The following is a 21,551-nucleotide window of genomic DNA, read 5'->3' on the forward strand; positions in this document are numbered from 1 at the left end:
AAACCACACTATGTAGACCATGTTAGCCTCAAGCTCATAGAGTTCTGTCTGCCACTGTTTTCAAGTGCTAGTATGAAAGGCAAGCAACACCATGCCCAGCACATTTTTTAAAAAAAAGGTAACTGAAATGGATTTCTGAACATTTACCTCTAGCAATCAAAATAGTAATCAGCTTTGAGGCAGTGAACATAATTTCAAGATACAGTATTTGATTTCAAGAGAACGGTTTCTTGCCATTTACTATATTAATCTCCACATATTGTTTTGACGTCCTACAACCTCCTACATGTTTGGAGTGTATGGTCTGCACAGCTCCTTATCAGCATGCCAGTGATTCCCATTTACAGCCACAACGTTTCTCTGCAGAGCTTCTCTCTTTCCCTTCAGAGGAAAGAATAGCAACAAGAGCAAACTCACTGCTTTTGGAAAGAACTCCAGTGCCTTTCCTTGTAGTTTTCTAAGCTTTACAAGCATTAACTGAGTATGGAGAGGTTCACATCACCCTCTTACCTTTGTATATAAGCATAGAAAAACTGAAGCATGCAGACTTCCAGAGAAAGATGTTTCTATAAACAAAAGAAGTTAGTTTTAATTGTTGCAACTACTTTGACTTGTTCTATAAATTTTAATTAAAAAAATAAAATAAAATACTGGTTTGTTATTTTAAAAAGCATACAGTTTTCTCCTCCATATAGTAGGGAAATTTCATAATATAAGAACTATTTAATATTCAGAAAATAGACAGACTCGATGGCCATTAAAAATGACTTATAGATTATCAATTTTTGACATATGAGAAGAAAGTTAAAGAGGTTTATCTTATCAAAATAAATCTACTAGTAATTTTACAATGGTCATTCATTCAGAAAGCATCACAGCTATATAATATAAGCAGTTTAGATTTGATGATACTAGATTTAGGTTAAGATTTTTAGATTACATGTGTATGAGTCTTTTTTAGTACACACATCTGTTAAATCAACATAGATTAACTAAGATAATTTAATTATTTTTAAAACTTAAAAATAGAGATATCCCCATCCTCAGGTTCTCTTTTTCTCTACAGGCCTTCTATAGGCTCCTGGGAGGATATGAGGGAGATTCAAGCAGAGACTAGTAGCAGAGACTGAAGAGGACCCCCTCAAACTAGACTAGTCTAGTAGTGGGAGGTGAACACCAACCCACCTACAAAAACTTTGACCCCAAATTTACCCTGCCTACAAGATGTGCAGGGATAAGGATATAGCAGATAGAGCAGAGACTGAGGGAATATCTAACCAAGCCCTGGCCCAACCAAAGACCCACCCTATGGGAGAGTGCACCCCCTGACACCACAAACAATCCTCTTGCTAAGCTTGGAGACAAGACACTAGCCTGTCAGAGTTGTCCTCTGAGAGACTCTACCCAGCAGCGCCTCAAAACAGATGCTGAGACTCACAGTCAAACATGGGTGATGGTTAGGGAGTCTTGGGGAAAAGTAGATGGAAAGAGAAAAGGACCTGGAGGTGATAGGAGCTCCACAAGAAGACCAACAGGGCCAACTAACCAGGGCACAGAGGGGCTTGCTGAGACTGAAGCATCAACCAAGAGTCATGTATAAACTGGACCTAGGCCCCCTACAAAGATGCAGCAGATGAACAACTTAGGCTTCATGTGGGTCCTCTAGTAAGGGAAGTAGGAACTGCAATGGACAAGGACTCATTGGCCAACTTTCTGATCACTTCCCCCTGGTGGGACTGCCTTACCAGGCCACAGAGGAAAAGGACATGGCTCATTCCTGGTGAAACTTGATGAGCTAGGGTGGACAGGAAAGGGAGCTCCCCTTTTCTGAGAAATAGATGGGGGTGGGGGTGGGAAGAGGGCAGGAAGGGTGAAACTGGGAGGGGAGGAGGGATAGGGCTAAAACCAGGAAGCAAACTGAATAAAAAAAATAAATAAATTAAAACAAAACAAAAAACCCAACAACAATAAAACTTTAAAAACAACTGATAATTTTTTAAAAAGATTTACCTCTGTGTAACAAATCCTGCCTGTCATAGACTTACTTTGTAGGCTGGCCTTGAACTCACAGAGATAAACCTGCCCTTGCTCCAAAGTGCTGGGATTAAGGGCATGTACCACCACCTTGCTTATTTTTAAAGTTTTAGCTTATGTGTTTATATGAGTACCTGAGTGTATTACATATATGCAACACATGCATGCAGTTGCCTGTGGAGGCCCAAAGAGGACATTGGAGCCCCTGCAATTAAAGGTGGAGTTAAAGGTGGTTGTGAGCTGCCATGTAGGTTCTGGGAACTGAACTCAGGTCTTCTGCAAGAACAATAAGTGCTCTTAACCATCTGTCTACTCAAAAATAATTAACTCTTAATCACTTAAAGTATAGTCATTGAAAACAACTGTGTATTTCTATATGAAATTTTTTTTTCTTTCCCCAAAACAGGGTTTCTCTGTGTAGCCTTGGCTGTCCTGGACTTACTTTGTAGACCAGGATGGCCTCAAACTCACAGAGATCCACCTGGCTTTGCCTCCCTGAGTGATGGTATTATAGGCATGTACCACCATGCCCAGCCTGTATGAAATTCTTAATAAAGGAAAATTAATACTAAAAAAATAGTGCTGAATAAATCATAAAACATACTGTTACTGCCTTTTAAAATCAGTAAAAGAGAAAAATAAATAAAAAGAAATTGATGTTCACTGTCATTTGCCAATTGTTCTCTTTTTGTTCCAACTATTTCTTCAAACTTTTCTCAATACACAAACATACACACACAAATGTGGCGTTAATGTATTCAGTAAGGGGTGGGACTGGTCTGGAGAGGATTAGTTTTTGTATTCTTGGCCCTCAATGTGTAGCTTATGATGTAGCTCAGCAGTAGCCTCCAAATGCTACATAGAATTATGCTTTCATATGCAAACTAACAATCTCAAGACAAACACTTTCAGAATAGGCAGGCAATCATTGAAGTAGTTTGTAAGAGGCTGGAGATGTAGTTTAGTGTCAAAGCATCTGGCTAATATTCATGAGGCCCTGAGTCTGATCCCTTAGCAACACAACAAGGTGAGATAACTCACTATTGACAAACACGCCTTTTCTTTGGGCAATTCAACAAGAAGAAAGAACTACATAATTTTTGATATAGGTGATAATCCCTAAAGACATGATTATTCTTATTTGGCATGGTTCAAAACCTCATGTTTGTGGCAGGTAAATCTACAAAATTATGAACCTGTAGTGTTGAAGCAAAGTTCCTAAACTACATAGACCTGTTTCCTAGCTAGAAACTAGCAATGTGAGTGGGGAGACTGTCACTTCTATTTCCTTGTGGTCCTCTCAAGTGAACAGAAGGTCAAAGGGACATGAGAGATTTAGACAACATGGCACTGATATGGCATGTCAGGTAACGAGCTGAAACTGGATGTCAGGGAACCCAGGATTTGCAGTGACGTAAAATCTGTTACAGAACCATTTTTGACAAAATGCCACATTTGTGTTAATTTTTGTATAGAAATAGCACCTCCTTCCTTGCCTTTGAAGCCCAGACCTCACAATCACACAGCACAGTGTTAAACAGGGTTAAGAAATGTTGCTGTCTAACACAGTGTCTATGGTAAAACTCTATGAATTTACAAAGTCAAGAAACTCACTGGAAAAGAAAGCATCAAGGAAATGGTGAAACCTAGAAAGTAGACTTTGGGCTCCAGCATCTAATGGACTGAAAATCCTTACTAAGAATTTAGTCTCATAGTTCCTGACTGCTTCTCATGTACATATGGAAAGAATAACAGATAGCTGCTCATCACTGGCTGCAGGAATGATTAGACTACCAAGAAACTCAAGAAAGTTTTTTACTAAAATAGTGCTGAACAATATCTCTGAAGTCTGCACAATAATCATAACACAAAATTACTATATAAAAAATTTCTTCCCCATCGGCTCCATTTCTGAAACTGAATTCTGAAGAAAAGCAAAGCTTTCTTACCTTGTCCTTGACTATGGCTGGAGGCTGCTTTAAAACTTCTTTCACAGTCTGGATAACAGTTTCTGCTCTCATGACACTGATGGAGCGGACCAGTTCTACTAGTAACAGCTGCTCTTCACTGGCTGCAGGAATGACCTAGAGGACGGCCAGTCAACAGTATTAATGCAGGCGTGTGCATGTGCAAATCTTTTAAGGGCAGTCAGAGAAAAAATATTTTTGATCACTTCTTAATATGTCTTTTGACTACCTGTGTTTAAATTTAATTTTAAAAATTAATACATGAATCTGACTTCATAAAAGTCAAAATCAGGGCTGGCAAGATGGCTCAATGAATAAAAGTATCTGCAATCAACCTGGCCACTTCAGTTCAGTCCCCAGGTTCCACAATGGTGGAAAGAGGGAAACAACTTCTTAGAGTGTCCTCTGAGCAGGCACATGTGCACCCTGGCATATGCACATCCAATGCACAATAAAATAAATCAAAATCAGGTACAACAAGTCTTATGGGGGGGGGGGGGGAAACCAAAAACCAACATGTCGGGATCTGTGCCTTATATACCGTTTACTTTAAAGGAGCCAGCTCCATTATGCTAGTTACTTTCTACTGGTTTCAAATATCATGGAGTCCTATTTTTTCCCATTTTATGTTTTTCCTTTCTCTAAATTCTAAATATTAACAATTGAAATCTCAGTCAAAGACAAGGACATAACTTTCTGTTTAACCTGTTCTTCAGAGTAATCATCATGATGTCCCTTAGATCAGTACCTAGGTTCAAACCTCTCCGCATGGCTATGACATGATTATACTGCTGCTGTTGTCTTTCTTTACTGTTTCCCCCAGAGTTACTACAAAGCTTGTTTTTATCTGCTTCATTTTAGATCAAAATTTCATCCATTTCTAAAAGCTCTGACAGGCAAGTTTCCTATTATAATCACATACTTAAAGATTTTAAACTGATTAATCTCATATTTGTTCTTCTTCCTCAGTCTACCCCCCCCCCAATACATTTAAGACACTCTTGCTGGAAATCTCTTTGATTTGCTTGGGAATGGAACTCTCTAGTGTTGTTATCCGAGGTCAAAGTGATATCTGTCTTCCTGTCATCCTGAATATTAGTGGTACAGCATATGACTGAAAAAGCATACAGTAAGAGTTTGGCTGGCTATGGAATTGTGTGTTCAAACTAATTTTCCATAGACGTTTCCAGCATTGCTATAGTCAAGTATTACCACTATTCCTTTGAATAAGACAGTTTTTGTTATTATTTTGTTTTTTTTGTTTTGTTTTCCTTTTTTAATTTTTAGTATCTTTTCTTTACACCCAATGTTTCTGAAAGGACATACCAAATTTTGTCCAAGTATCTTTGCAGCGATAAGCATGATTTGAAAAATTGTTTCTTTTGTTGCTATGGAATTTCTTGTACTATTTCTATAATATTTCTCTATGATTTTGTTCTTTATTTCTGCAAGCAGACATTAAGTATCCAGTATCACGCTCTAATTTTCATAACTCATTTCACCCATTTTCTCTATCTTAAGCTTACATTTCACTTCAGGTATTTACTTTTTTGTTTCTGTTACAGAACTAAGATACAATAAAATTTTTAATTTTTAAACAGCCTTTCTCCTTTATATGATACTACTACTAAATCCTCATATGCAAAGTAATGTAAAATGGTAGACATGTGTACTTTTCTTAATTTAGGAATGTCAATATATATATGTAACATGGAATCTGAAGGAAATGACAAGTCAGAGACTTGTAGGTGCACAATCATGTATTTTTGAAAGTAAAATGATTCAATAGTATTACTACTCTAATATACCATGATTTATTTCAAACATAAAACACATTTTCTAGACTGCAAACTCACAAAGTAAGCAAAATTTTCATACCAACATATGAATTACATTTAGAGATATTAAAAACTTAAAAAACATCAGATAGTGAAAAACAAAAGCACTTTTTTTTTTTGCTTTCTACCCCAAGTCACTAGATTAAAAAATATCCAGCATTATAATTCCTACTTGGAATAGAGTAACAGGTTGATTTCAGAGCTAATCTCTCTTTTTCCTCTCAATAACTAACATCTTTTTTTTTTTTCTCCAGTGCTGAGGTTGAAAACATGGCCATCTGTGTGTTCCAGCACTGAGGTACTCTTCTAGTCCTAAAACACAACACTTGATAGCAAGATTTAATAAAAACTTTGGACAATAAGACATCATTTAGAGCTGTAGACAAGATTTTATTTGTCCAATATAAACTATGAAGAATTTAAAAACCAGCACATAGAAAATGAAATGAATAAGCACAGTTTCACCAAGTGAAAAAAACCCCACGTTTAATTATGATACCTTTGTTCTGGAAGGGGTTTTGTTCTGTCTTCTTTCATTCCATACAAATGCAATTGCAGCCATGAAATGAACACCATGATTCATTGAAATGGGCCCCAATAATTCCAGGATTTGTTGTCGTAAGTTCTAAAACAATGTAAGCATAATAAGTAAAATAAAATATATAAGCATTAATAACAAGATAAAACATGTAATTCTCTAATAGTAGGGAAACCATTAAACATGTTAATAGCTGTCACTGGGCATGGTAGTGCATACTTAGCATTCTACAGGCTAAGGCAGGAGGATCAGGAGTTCACGGAAAGCCTGGGCTATTATATAGTAAGACCCTGCCTTAAAATAGAAGGAGTTACAACCATGAGTATTTTAATTTTAAAAAGAAAAGAAATTTAAAAAGAAAAAAACTAAACAAATTAGTTGTCAGTAAAACGATAACTAATCACTGTGATTAGATACTAGAAAAACACAGCTTGAAATTAAGTTTTATAGAGTTTAAAAATTTCTCCATTATTTTAATTATTATTTAGAAACTTCTTTGCTATTACTGCTGTAATACATATTGTGTATAACTTTACCATAGAATCTACTTGTAAATTAGTTTAATAAGTCAAAGACTGAAGCTTTTTGGAAATAGTTCTTTCCTATGTAGCACAGACTGGAACTTGTGAGGTAGCTCAGGCTGATTTCAAATATAGATTCTCTTATTGTCAGCCTAGAATTACTAGCATATGCCACCACAATAGGCTTGAGTATAAAACTAAAATTCTCTGCACATACTGTTGAACTATTTCCTAGTGAGTTGGGGTCAGGTGGCAATGTGTGGTAAAATATCAATTTAAAATGCACTAAAATAGGGAAAAATATAACTTGTAAGAATGAACTTCAAGAAAATATCATATCAAAGATATGTATCATATGAAAGACCAAATAGTGTATTAACTCATTGCTGTGAAATGTCCAGAAAAATCAAATACATATGGAAAGAAAATGGATTAGCTGTTGATTAGGGCTGGAGATGGGACAAGTGAACCAGTGCAAGCAGGCATAAGAAATTGTGTTGCCATAAAAGAGAACTAGATGTGACAGTTTTAGTTTTATAGATCTGCTTAAAGAAACTACTGGTTTGCAACCCTTAAAATGGTTAACAGAACTATTTTACTACTTAACTATATGGGGTGTCACATACACTATCTGGTGAGCCACAGTTTGAAGAAAGTATTCACATAAGACCCTTGTGCTCTACCGACACAGTGAGAGTTGTCTAACCTTTGTGGCTCCCAGATTGATGGTGGTAACAGATGCAGATGCAGCAACTGTCATCTTCTCTGAAGCATCAGCCTGGTGCAGTATGCTCCAAAGCAGAGTTACAGAGGACATGATCATGTGAAGGATGGAGAGGATTCCACTGCGCGCTTCAACCAAATGTTTCTGGTCCACATTGACCAAAAGCTATTTAGCAGAGGAAAACCAGTTACTAACTGAGGCTAGTCTTTAAAAAGACCACAAATATTTATGAAGTCTTACTTGATGATACTGGGTAGTTGGATCCAACAAGCAGTAGTGGATAATGGCTGTGATCCCTTCCAAAAGAGTAAGAATCATATCTGGGGGAATAATTGATGCCATCCACAAAGGCCTGAGAAAAATGTACACAAAAAGAAGTTCTATGAAAGCATACTTGAAAATTTACTACTAGTGAGTGGAGCATGGTGGAGCATGCCTTTTATCCCAGCACTCAGGAGGCTGTGCAGGTGGTACAAAGTGAGTCCAGGACAGGGCTGTTACACAGAGAAACCCTGTCTCAAAAACCCAGAACCAAACCAAACCAAACCAAACCAAAACTACCACTAGTAAATGCCTAGCACATGCTAGACACGCAGTAGGTACTCAATAAACATGAATGATACATCAGGGGCTTACTATTTCCTAGTCTGTATTTCATGGTCTCATACTGCACTGGACTTGCTTTTTAGCTAAAGAACTAAATATAAAGTAAACAAATATAGCCACTACAAAGTTCCCCTACTGGAGAGTGTTAGGCACTTCGGCTGAGGTTTTCCTAGAGAAAAATCATACCAGTCTATAAACATTTGCCTAACTATTCACAGATCAATTTTAAATATGGCTGAGACACAGAGCTTACAAACAAATAAAAAAACCAACAAAACAAAACAACAAAACTCTCAGAAAAACTTAAAATAACATTAGATGTGGAAAATACTTAATTTAAATTAATTTCAGCTGCAAATTTAGGTAAAATCAGGATAAGGGCTAGGATAACCTTACTTTTGGCCAGTTGAACATCTAACTTCACTTCCATCCTTGAAAGAAAAAAAGGCCTGTTTCTTGTAATCTCTATTCTAGATCTCTCTTATTGATAATAAAATACTAGCACTGAACTTTTTTCTTAAGGATGATATACTATTTATAACATACTGAAAACCACTATTTCACTTACTCATAGTTGTTTTTTTTTTCTTTTTTGTTTGTTTGTTTCTTTGTGGTGGTGCTAGGGATCAAACTGAGGGTCTTCTGCAGCTCGATGCCCACTCTACCAGAGCTACCCCCATGTTCCATTCAAATTGTAACACTTAAAGGAATCATATATATGAAAAATGTCACTAACAAAAAAGTTAAAATCAATCCTTACCTATCAGATAAGTATGCTTTGTAATAATAAGCCCCTAATGTATATCATTCATTTTAATTGTGTGCCTACTGTGTGTCTGGTATGTGCTAGGCAATTAGTTTCCAAATTGACAACAAAGCTAAAATCAATCATTACCTACTATCAGATAATCCTGTTTCGTATTTGTACTGCTGAATTAGATTGTCCAAATTCCTGCACAGTTGTAGTGTCACAGAAACCACGACTCTCTGTAGAACTTTTCCCATGTAAGGCAAAGTAGATGTGATTAAGCCAATCCACTGTGGATGCATCTTACATGCACAGTGCTGATGCAAAGCTCTAATCACTGCACAGAGGAACATGCCTTGACAGGTGATTGGCTGAGCGTGTAAATACTGAAGAGAAGTCATAGGCTGATGGGGACTGATATGTTCCAGATCAGATACAACAAAATCAAAACCTGCTTCATTCTCTTCAGGAATTGTCATCACACGGTGTTCTAGAACAATCAGCCTCTGAAGCACCCTAAGAAGCTGTGACTGAAGTGTGCTGCCATTGTCAAATTCATCCTCTGAGAAATTAATGAGGCTGTCTTCTGAGAGGCCTTCTTCCACGGCAACCATGTTCTTACCTGCTATTTTCTCACTGTGCCATTTTTGTACACTAAAGATAGATGACAGCAAACAATGAAGAATGACTTTTTGAACTTTGCACTTAGACAGCATATCAGAGATAAAACTAGGGAAACCCTTTGCAGAGCTTTCTATTACTTTTGCTAGCTCTGTAAAGAGGAGAGTCAAAATTTCTATGCTCATCATTTGCATGTTTCGATTGCCTATTAAGTCTTGAGTAGTGACCTTGACATGAGTTGGGTAATGGCTACGCATGTAATATAAGCAGAGAGAAATAAGAATTTCAATGTACATGGAACTCCGGAAGTTATGATTTGAATCCACTGGAATATGACTATAAAAGTCTTTACCCATAACAGAGATTCGGTGTCTGGCCAATAGATTCTGAAGCAGTGACAACTGAGGAGTGTATGCATTATTTACACTTGTGGTTGAAATGGCATTTACAAAAGCAATGGGGTTAGTTTTCAAGATGGATTTGATGGCAGAAAAAGCATACAGAGTCCTTGATGAGTCATACAACTGCAGATACAGGAGCACATGTTGATAGAGAGGATGGATGTTGAAATTGGGAGATTTCCTTGATCCTGGAGAACCCATGTCACTCTCAATTTCAGAAATTTCACCCTCTCCACAGCTATACCAGTTCTCTAAGTCTAAGCCATCACTGAAGAATACATTTGTTTGCTTCAGTTTCTCACTTGCAGCTTTTTTCTTGTCCTCATCTTTTTTTCTGGCAAGCTTTACTTTGGGTTTTGCACCTGGTTGTTTACCTGATTCCTTAACAATTGTTTCTTTCTCTGAGATTTTCTCTGATAATTTTTCTTTGAAGCTAAATTGAATACTACTATGACTCCTTTGTCTAGATTTGGTTTCTGTGGAAACAGAAGATTCTGTTAGAGTCTGTGTTGTTCCTGAAATGCAAGGTGAGGAGCTATTTCTGGAGATCCCATTGGCCAAGCACTCACAGCCTTCCTCTGTAGACACGGACAGAAACCGAGGACTCTCATCACTCAGCAAAGCATTCGGACTGTGTTGAGTGCCCTGATCTTCATTTTTAGTAGCTTCTTTACCTAGCTCTAAATCATTACTCTTTGGGGGCAGAGAGCCTACTTCTAACTCAGATGTAATGGACGCAGATTCTGCTTCCAGGCCACTCACAACTTTACATATCAGGTCAAAGACGACTTGTTGAACATCATCATCTGGGGTGCTTGCCTTTGCCATTTGAGAATCCTCATGAGCATTCACATTTTCAGGATCAACTTCGTAACTAAAGTTGTCCCCAGCAGAAGACTGTGAACATCCAGAGTCAGAGCTCTGAAGTATTTCCATCTGCTGATCTGGGAGGTCAAAATCAGACACAACCATTGGAATTGTCTCGCTGCTCGTGCTTAAGAGGGAAAGTCTGTCACTCAATGGATTAACAGTGAGACTGAAATTCTCTATTTCATCCATAGTAAGAGTCTTTTCACCATTTCCTTTTGATGCAATGAGGTGTACTTGGCTTACTGGCATGAGACACAAATAGTAAAGGAGGAAAAACACAAAAGGTATTAAAATAACTAAAATATACAAAGTCGTCCAAATTAAAAAACTGTAATCATATTTTCATCACCCACTTAAAATTGTAATTTAAAATTATAGTTTACCATTATCTTAGAACTTTTAAGTAAGATGATCATATAGAAGACTATTAAAATTTCTAGCTTAATGACAAAAGCACATTTAACAAATAGAACATAAAATGTTGCCATTTTTCTCTAAAATAAAACATTCTCTAAAATTACAGGTTAAAATTACTTTTTCCTCCTTAAATGGTACTTTCCTTTACTTATGCTCGTGAAAATTTTTTTAAATAATATATAATTTAAAGTATAATAACTTGATTTCAGTACAAATTCAACAAATACTTATGAACTGTCTAGCATGTGTCAAATCAGAAAGCAAGAACTGTTTAAAATCAGTAGAGGTCCACAAACACAGTTCTTCATTTCATACCATGTAGGACAGAACTATGTTATGTTTTAGAAAAGGGTTTGGGAGTTTTGACTGTATACATGGTGAAGCCAAATGCTACAAAAGTCCTGGCACTTCAGGTGAAGCCTAAGACAGATCTCTGAGGAGAAATGAAACTCAGTACTAGTTAGAGACTGGCAGGCACAGTGCTACCACTTGAAAGCTCTGGCAATATTCAGGGAAAGTGCAAGTTCTTAGAACATCCACAGGACGCAGCATAAGAGCTGAGAACCAGACTTGACAGAAACACACTAGAAATGGAACAGAAACATGACAGTTTGCAACCTCACTAACTCACCAGCTGTGGGACTTAAAGTTATGGCCTTTGGAACATCAACAACACGATTGGTAAAACAAGCTGACCTCAAAGGGTGATTTGTCACGAAATGGAGATAAATACCCGAGGGTCTTTGAGGCACTAAATTATAACACAGGACTTCATAGAGGGCTTTCCTCAATAGTTTTTTAAGGGTAGACTTCATAGTAACAACAATGGAAAGCAAACAAGATACATTAGTCACTCAGTTCACGATCGTGACTACAGCTAATGTTAATGAAACTTTGGGAGGTAGGTATTATTCCTTCTTTTAGATGAGGAAAATGACTTATCACATATAAAGTCTTTATTACAGGCTTCCCCATGAAACATCTGCTGAGCTTTTGCAGGATCTGGATTGCTACACAAATTCAAAAGTATTTCCATAAAAGCTGAAGGGTGTCTCTGAATACAAATGTGGCTGATTCCTCCTCTGAGAAATTCAACTTACTGTAGTGAGCCAAGAGCTTAACAATAGTTACTGATGAAATATTTTTGACCTAGCTAGATGGGACTCTTAACAGATGAGGAAGGGAGGAAATAAGACACGGGAAAAAAAATCCCAGATGTAATTCTCTTGTCAGCTGGGTGTGGTGGTGCATGCCTTTAATTCTAGCACTTGGGAGGCAGAGGCAGATGGATCTCTGTGAGTTCTAGGCCAGCCTGGTCTACAAATCAAGTTTTAGGAGAGCCAGGGCTACTCACAGAGAAACCCTGTTTACAAACAAACAAACACCCCCCAAAAAACAGAACAAAACAAAACAAAACAAAAAAAAAAAGCAATTTTCTTGTCAATTACTCTTATGGCCACATTTCACTTATCTGAATAACTTACATCTAATTAGAGATATTATACTTTGTTACATTTACCATTGTTGCAGGTAAAATTTTGCATGAAATGCTTGTCATTTTCCTCTCCTGGATAACAGGAAGTCTTACTCCAGTAACGTTCTGCTTGTACACGTTGCACTGAAATCCTCTGAGTTTTTGGATGAAGCAGGAGCAGTAATAATGGTTCCAGCACTCTTGCAATGTCATGCCTTTGTAGTACCTGATTCAGCCAGGCTTGTCCCACAGAACTAGTAGAACCATCTAGACTAGTAAGGCTATCTAACATAATGAACAGTGACCTAAAATAAATACCAGCAATTAAAACAAGGAACAAAACACTTTTAATTATAACATAAATTTTCCTGTAAACATTTTCTGTAATTACTCTGCAGTTAGTAAAACATTTTCTCTGTTTTTATAAACTCATATTTAAAAATATTAGAATAGCTACTTCTACAATACAAATTTTACTTAGTTTTGTGTAGTAGCATAATTTCACCAATATCATCATGCTCTAAAGTTTCTGATATTCAATGCTATTTTCATGATGGGCTACTCTGCTCTCAATTTTCTTCAGGAGTCAAAAGAACATACTTAGTTCATGAAATGACACCCCATAAAAGGTCTGGGGTATTGTTTGAAATCAGAAAACCCAAGATTCAAATCTCTTGTGGAGTCTTAGGTGAGCAAGTTAACTTTAACGAACCTCAACCACCTCATCTGTCAGATTATGGCAGGTGGTTGTCAAATTAGAAACTTATTTGTAGGGTACTTGGCTCAAGCCTAGTTCATTATATGGGTTGATCAGATGGCTCAACAAAATATCCTTTAAAGATGGTATTGCTGGCTGAAAAGTATTCGCTAATCCAAAGTTGGGTTGTGATCACAGATTTCTGGCCACTTCAATAAGACCTGATGTTAAGACTGCTATTATACCAATTCATATCTGAAGTATGAATAATTCCAGTTGTTTTTAGGTCTAGATAAACAAAATCATGCCTGGATACTAGATATTTTTGAAACCCTGGGAAGTGTTTGGCAGTGTTTTCAATTAAAGCAGAAAACTGAGAATGACTAATATTTCAAAAGTGTGAATATAAATTCAAGAATCTAGGTGCATTGCCGTATCGTTGTCACAATACAATGGCGCTGGGCACATAACAGGGACTTTGCGATCAGTGGTCCAATGAATGAAAGGAAGAAGGAAGGGCACTTGGTTCTCTAGAGATTAGAAATAAAAACCTGATGATTAGGTGACACTATCAAGTATTTTAAAACAATTTAGATTTTCTAAAGAACTAATAAATTCCATCTCCTGCTGTCACCAAACTTGACAGAGAATTAAAAAAGAGACAAAAAAGACATCTGACTGTAAAATGTGAATATACGTTAACCAACCTGTCAAAGGAACGTGCAAAAGATGACTTATTTATGTGGAGATCCCTTGTTAGATGCCAAAGTACTGCAAACTTTGCATGTGCTTCCATCCTTATTTTCTGAGAAACATGGGAGATTAAATTATTATCCTCTCAACTGAACATATTAAGTGATTTTAATAAAAACAGAATAACTGTTTATAAGTCCCACGTTCAATGGCCACAGTACTCAAGTATATACTGCAATAAACTTTTAGTACATTATATAACTTAGAAGTAGAATCAAACAAAATATATGCATGCATATAGACAGAAAAAATAAACTTAAAGGTCACTCACCTGTGCTAGTTAGTTTTTATTGTCACTTGATACAACTTTGAGTCATCAGGGAAGAACCTCAAATAAGGGACTGCCTAGATCAGACTGCCTTATGGGCAGTCTTGATTGATAATTGATCAAGGAGTGCCCAGCCCTCTGTGGAAGTTACTATCCCTAGGATGGTTACTGTGGGCTATATAAGAAAGCCAGCTAAAGCTGGGTGTGGTGGTGCACACCTGTAATCACAGCACTCTGGAGGCAGAAGGGCAGAAGATCGTGGATCTCCGTGAGTTCCAGGCTAGCCAGGGCTAGAGAGAGACCCTGTCTCAAAACAAAGCAAAAAACAAAAGCCAGCAGGCAAAGCATATGTCTGAGCAGCCAGAGAGCAAGCCATAAAGCAGTATACTTCATTCATGCACCTGCTCTGACTTTCCTCAATTACAGTGCAATCTGAAAGTTTAAGAAAAATAAATAAACCCTTTCCTTTCCTAAGCTGCTTTTCATCAGAATATTCGATCACAGCAAATCACACTATATCATCTTACCTTAAAAATTATTACTTTAAACTTTCAATGTAGTTATTATATAGTAGATAATAGAGACAGCTAAAAAATGCATGCTAAATCACACATACACAAAGCATTTTTTAACGTTTTTAAAAATTATTTATTATATATAGAATGTTTTATCTGCATGTATACCTGCATGCCAGAAGAGGGCACCAGGTCTCATTATAGATGGTTGTGAGCTACCCTGTGGTTGCTGGGAATTGAACTCAGGACCTCTGGAAGAGCAACCAGTGCTCTTAACCTGTGAGCCACCTTTCCAGCCCCCTTTCTTTTGTAATATAAACATTTAGTTTAAAAATTAATTTTTTTCTCCCAGAAAAATTATATTCAAATAAATTTCTAAAAAACAATATGTATTTTAATCCAGTGGAAACATGGTGTCAGATTTTACACTCTTCCTTTAATATTTATAAATGTCAACCAAATGTCCCCATAAATAAGATTTTAATTGTTAAAAACAAAACTCTAATGGGATAGAAGAGTACTTGCTTTATCTGTGAGCTTGCTACATTGTTTTCCTATGATGTTTGTATTTCTATCAACCAAAAGAAATATGTAAGAGTCAATATTGTTTGAACTTTTTCATGGATGTATGTTGTTACTTAAAACTTATATAAGAAAGTATTCTTGAAAATATTATATGTTAAGAATAACAAGTATATCATTTTTCTAGATTTATATATAAGGTAAAACAGAAAATGAAACAATTGTTATCTAAAATTTTATTTTTGAACAATTTTGATAGAATACGGTCAAACAAATGAGAATTTAAGCTTGTTTTTTTAATGTTTTTAGAACAAACACTATTACTCTTATTTACTATTATGCTCTTATTGTTGCTTATTCAGATGCCAGGTATAATAATTTTCCTAGAGAAGTTCCTTAATTTATCTTTTGGCGTCATGAAATTGAGAGAGAGGGGGCCAAGGAGGGAGGCAGGGAGAAGGGAAGAGGGAGAGATAGCATGAACACAGGATGAGAAGGACTTACCTTATCTTTATGGGTTAACTGCTGACTTATAACATCCTCACAGATGCTAGAAGAAGGAACTAGATTATGTAATTGATAAAATAGTTCCACACTCTTCTGATGGTGCTGAGGTGTCCCATCTCCCAGCTGGTCCCACAATGTTAAGGCCACATGCTACAAGAAAAATGCAAAAGTGACTGCATTTTGCAATTATTGTATGAGTAAAACTTGGCTGCTCACTTTAGTTGCTGGACCCTTAGAATTTATGATACTTAATTTTTTTTTTCTTTTATTTATTTTACATATGTGAGTGTTTTGCTTTAATGTATGTAAGTGTACCCATGTATGCCTGGTACCCACAAAGGTCAGAAGTAGTTGTTGCATCCCTTGGAAGTGGAGTTACAGACAGTTGTGAACATCATTCGGTGCTGGGAAGAACTGAACCTGGTTTCTCTGCAACAGCAAAAAGTGCTCTTAACTACTGAGCCAACTCTCCAGGCTGAGACTTCTTTAATATTTTGTTTAAAATCAGAAATATAACAGGCAGTTTCCACATGGCCTAGATAAAACTCTTTGCATTACTTTATTGATGCTCAGTAAAGTAACACCAGAACAAATTTGATACATTCTCACATTGAATTTAATTTTTATGAATGTATATTACAAACTGAAATATAATTCATAGTTCAAATATACAAACTACTTATGAGAGTTTTTTCTTTCTTCTTCAGTGCTAAGGATTACAACACGACCTTACGCATGCTAGGCAAGTGTGCTACATCCCAAGCTCATGGAGTTTTATGAAGTCAGATTTAGAGCTACATGTGCTATCATAGTCTTTGATCTATGTCATTGATAAGAAGGCAAGAATCTTCAGAGCTTACCATAATATTATAGAGTCCACTCCTACCTAGGAGAAAGTACCAGGCAAGTGTCAATGACTTGAAATCAGGCTTAAAATCTCCTGGATGTATAAAGAATCTACCTGCAGGAGGCAGTGAGCTCAAAGCTACTTGATGTTCTCTGTAATCACCTATACCACTGTGGTAAATCAGACTGTACAGTGTTGTTCCTGAAGGACACTGCACACCAAAGGGAATCAAGCAGCACAAAGTCAGAACAACTTGTCGTTACGTTTTAGAAAAATAAGGGTTTCCTCTATTTAAAAATAAGTATTACATTCACTTAGAATGGAAATATCTACTGCATCAATGAGCTTTCTTCTTGTTTAGTTGAAACTCTTTCCTCCCTTACTTCAGTACCCCAGGTCAAGCATCATGGATGTAAGCATTATCTTAGTCATTCATAATCTAAATTTCTTGGAATTTACCTTGAAAAATTCAGTCTTCTCTGCTATGTACCTCAGATTGCCTTGTGTGAGGGGAGGTCTAATAACCACAGCTACTCTTCCTTGGTTTGGACTTAAGGGTTGTGCAGGCTCCATGCTGTTCATGTTTTCCCCAGTGACCATGGCAACAGACTGAGTCAGCCCCACCAGGTCCATAACTAGAGACACAGCAACACTCTGCACACTGAAATCACTTGCTCGGCTGCAAGCACTCATCAGAGTCTGGAGCCACTGTGGAGGGTGTGCATGTTCACAGTCTGAAACAGAAGAGAGCATCAAACATTTCATGGAGCTTTAAGTTCATTTGAAAATGACAAATAACTCTACCTCAGACCTTGATCTGTTAAAAACATAGTTTCTCAAAGTTAGAACTTTGAAAAATAAGCTACTTTTTAAAAATATATACTTTGATGTGCCAATCTATCTTCCTACCACTTTATCACCATTATTGTCCATTGTCCTATACTTGGATATGTAAAAACTGAAGGAGACACGTAAGAATGTAGTAGAATTAATGTTGCATTGTTTCTCAAGAACTTTCACTTGTAGCTTTTGACTTTCATGCAAAATGTGAAAGCCATGCAAATCACATAATCCCCTAACAACTTCCCCAGAATTACTGTTTCCTTCAGGCTGGAGAAATGGTTAGTGAGGAAAGGCATTTGGCTAGGGAGCCTGATAACCTGAGTGCAATCCCTGGAACCTAGTTGGTGAATGGAAGGAGGAACACACACATGCACACATGCACGTTGCATAAAATATTGAAATATAAATAGCACACAAAACACTGAAATATGAAGAGCAGAAACAACTTTACCAGTGTCAAGTTTCTCAGAATGTAACTCTGATGTATGGTTTCCCTCTGCAATGTAGACTGGGAAACTTGAGCACTCTAAGAAGAGCTGACAGGCAGCAAGGAAGGCAGAAAGGTATTCTTTTGAAGTTTTTGGTGTGTGTATGTTTCTTTCTTTTGCATCCCCTTGGGAATCCCTGTCCCATTTTGAAGTCTCTCTTTGCATTCGACTGAGATCTCCCTGATGGTCTGCAGCCAAAGCTTGAGGAAGGGAGTCACTATGAATGATGTAGAGGTTGATGAGTCTAGATAGAAACTGCTGGACATACTCCAAGCAACACTGCATTGCAGTCTTCTGTGCTGCCTTCCCACTTCGGCCTGCTGCCCCTTGAATGAGGCTAGAAGGTGGTTGGATGACAGTTTCTTCAGAACCTACTGTGGACGCTGTTTCTGTCTCTGAAGATGTGCTGCCAATTGGGATAGTAGCTGTCCCCTGTCCATTCAGCTCTCTGTCAAGATCATCAGTTCGATCTGCTTGGTACTGTATAAACTCAGTGAAACCACTTTCTGATGATCGACTACTTGGTGGGTTTTCTCCATCTTCAAATACTTCGGTAGGATTTTCCATAGAAACTGATGATACCTGGTGATTTTAAACAAAGCAAATGGCTGAGTAGGAACATAGATACTACAGACTAGAAAGGATGACCTTTTCAGAGGAAATTGTAGATTATTTACATATAGCTCAAGTTTACAGTGGGATCAAAGCAGTTCCTATGTTGACTAATATTTTGCTGCTAATTAATAGCAAATAATAATAGGGTTCTAATGAAGAGACTAACATAAACTCATTCACAAAGTACTTGCCATTCACTCTATCATAAAATAGGATTGGCTTTATTTAATGACTTGAAATTTTTCAGATAATGTCGTCTCATCTACCCAGGCTCGATTCTCACTCAAACTCTCCTGCCTCAAGCACTTAGGTGTCAGGAGTAGAGGCATGTGTCACCATACTTGCTAGGGTTGTGAGGTAAAAATACATAAATGTAAAAATGTTTAGGATCTGTATCCTTTTTTCAAATGACTATTTCATCTTCATGAAACAGTCTTTCTCAATGTCTAAACAATGTTAAGAATGAGAAATACAAGATTTAAAATCTTGTATCTTAAGTATTAGAAATAACATTTATAGAGGATATGTTCAGGACCAGATGAATGAGAATCTCTGTTGAAGTATGTCAAATATACTATACCCTTACACCTACATTCCTTTAGTGAAGTTACTCAGCTCATGGCATATTTAGATCATGGATTGGGTAGTAGGCCCAGAGGACACAGGTTAGACTCTAGAAAGAGACAACGGTAATACAAACAGCTATTCCTGAAGTAGAAGTGCAGTCAGGTTTTATCTGGTTTTGCTTAAATAAGTTGTGCATAGTATGAATGTGTTTGGTTACTGTGACAGAGGATAATCTGAGCAAGATCATAAAATGTTTTATTAATACATGAACTAAGTACTCTTCTACTTAAAGCAAGGCCTGACGTAGTGTTTCATGCTTTAGCGAATGACACCACCATTCATTAAAATCAAGAAGATGGAAGCCTGGAAGTCATTGTTGGTATTTCTTCACACCTTCCCTTTCCAACTTGCCTTACACCCACATCAGTCTGGTGGCTAATGGTGTGAGTTCTAGGTCAGCTAGGCCTGTGCCATGAACTTGACAGTCTCCAAACCTCAGTCAGGTTCCTAATGTGTACATAGCAGTGTCCCCTTATGTGCAAGAGATATATCCTAGGACCCCCAGTAGATACCTAAAACTGTGGTTAGTACTGAAAACTTCCTAACTGACTTTTTCCTATACATACAGACCCATGATAAGGCTCAGGAAAAGACTGATAACAGTCATCCACAACAAGTCTAACAACAGAATAAGACTAACATGAATGTGGACTCTCCCAAAATATCTTATTGTAGCATAATCATATTTCTTAAGATGCTATCACAGTGTGATGAGAAGTGAGAGGAATGATGTAGGCACTTTGTTGTAGTATTAACAGAGTTATTTCATAAGGATTGCTTGAAGAAGACACAGAAAAAGTACATCTGAAAACTAAGAAGGGGATGTGGATAGATATCAGATTGTCTATCCTCGTTAAAGGGATGTTTTACATGCTGAACAGGACAGTGAAAGATTCCATTATGTTATGAACAACAGCAGCAAACAATTTAGAACTTATAAATTATTACTAGAATTTTTCATGTAACATTTTAGGTTCACTATCGACTACTCACTGGCAACTGAAACTATGGAAATGAGAATATTCATAAAACTGGTTACTGTAGCTGCAGAGATGGCTCAGCAGTTAGGAGCATTTGTTGTTCTTGTGAACAACCAGGGTTCAATTCCCAGTGCTCACATGGTGGCTTACAACCATCAGTGTATCTCTAGTTCCAGGGGACCCGATGCTTTCTGAACTCTGAAGGCACCAGGCTGTACCTGGCACACGCACATACATGCAGACAAAACACTCATACTCATAAAATAAATAAATCTAAAAACTGACAACAAAAATTCTTACATTTTACAGTTAGTTTAAGGATTAAATAATAGTCTATACAAGGCGCCTGGCACAGTGCCCCGTGCTCAGAAAGTGCGCAGTCATAGTGCTCACTCACTGTCCTTACCTATCTTATCACTAGTGTTCCTAAATATATTTCTTCATTTCTTGTTAGCAAAGCTTAACACCACCTCTCACCTGCACTACTGCAGGCCTCCCCACATCCATTTTTGTTTCTCAGATCCATACTCCACACTGCAGCCAGAGTAAGTTTCTAAAACATGTATCTTATTTGGGCACTTGCCTTTTCCCTTTCTTTGTCTTCCCATTGCTCCTAAGACAAAGAATAGAAGCCTTAGTATAGCAAACAAGGCTCTGTTAACCTGGCACCTGCCTCTCTCACAACTGCATCATCAGTTGCATGGAGCTCCTTTCTGCCTGAGGGCCTTTGCCAGTGTTCTTCCTGCCATGGTCTTTCTTTTGTTCTACACTTCCTCTGGGGCTCCACTTAAGATATTACTGCTTCAAAAAAACAGCCAATGACTCCCAGGTAGGCCAAGTCACCCTCTTACCTTCTATTCTACATCCCCACCTCCAATCTGTTCCTACACTAATCATTATATGTACACCAATTCAACTGTAGTTAAACGTGTAATCACTTGTTTAATGTGTCTCTTAGCTTAAAAGAAAGGGTTGAGAAGTGCAGAGACTGTACAGGCAGTTCCTAAAAGCCAATGAATGAACAAAGTAGTTTCTATTTCAAAGACAGAAAACTGAAGTTCAGGGAAGTTAAAATAAACTTGTCCAAGGGTAAAGTAGAAAATCTTAGTGGTTAACAGAGGAGCTTGGAG

The 21,551-nt window shown here is 37.2% G+C and overlaps 1 protein-coding gene across 7 annotated transcripts in view; it reads right to left on the reverse strand.

The window, feature by feature from the left end:
• The window catches only part of Dop1a (DOP1 leucine zipper like protein A), a 105,751-nt gene that overhangs the window by 18,859 nt on the left and 65,341 nt on the right, over window positions 1-21,551 (reverse strand). For all 7 annotated transcript variants that reach the window (XM_060384661.1, XM_060384665.1, XM_060384662.1 and 4 more), the window contains 11 exons: window positions 18,163-18,781; window positions 17,328-17,602; window positions 16,019-16,171; window positions 14,164-14,261; window positions 12,805-13,064; window positions 9,124-11,110; window positions 7,863-7,974; window positions 7,605-7,787; window positions 6,339-6,464; window positions 3,984-4,118; window positions 511-566 (listed from right to left, as the gene is read on the reverse strand). In XM_060384661.1, coding sequence (XP_060240644.1) covers window positions 511-566; window positions 3,984-4,118; window positions 6,339-6,464; window positions 7,605-7,787; window positions 7,863-7,974; window positions 9,124-11,110; window positions 12,805-13,064; window positions 14,164-14,261; window positions 16,019-16,171; window positions 17,328-17,602; window positions 18,163-18,781 — 4,004 coding nt within the window. The remainder of the gene's footprint in view (window positions 1-510; window positions 567-3,983; window positions 4,119-6,338; window positions 6,465-7,604; window positions 7,788-7,862; window positions 7,975-9,123; window positions 11,111-12,804; window positions 13,065-14,163; window positions 14,262-16,018; window positions 16,172-17,327; window positions 17,603-18,162; window positions 18,782-21,551) is intronic.

The sequence above is a fragment of the Meriones unguiculatus genome, chromosome 6 (genome assembly GCF_030254825.1).
Source record: "Meriones unguiculatus strain TT.TT164.6M chromosome 6, Bangor_MerUng_6.1, whole genome shotgun sequence".
Lineage (NCBI taxonomy): Eukaryota > Metazoa > Chordata > Mammalia > Rodentia > Muridae > Meriones > Meriones unguiculatus.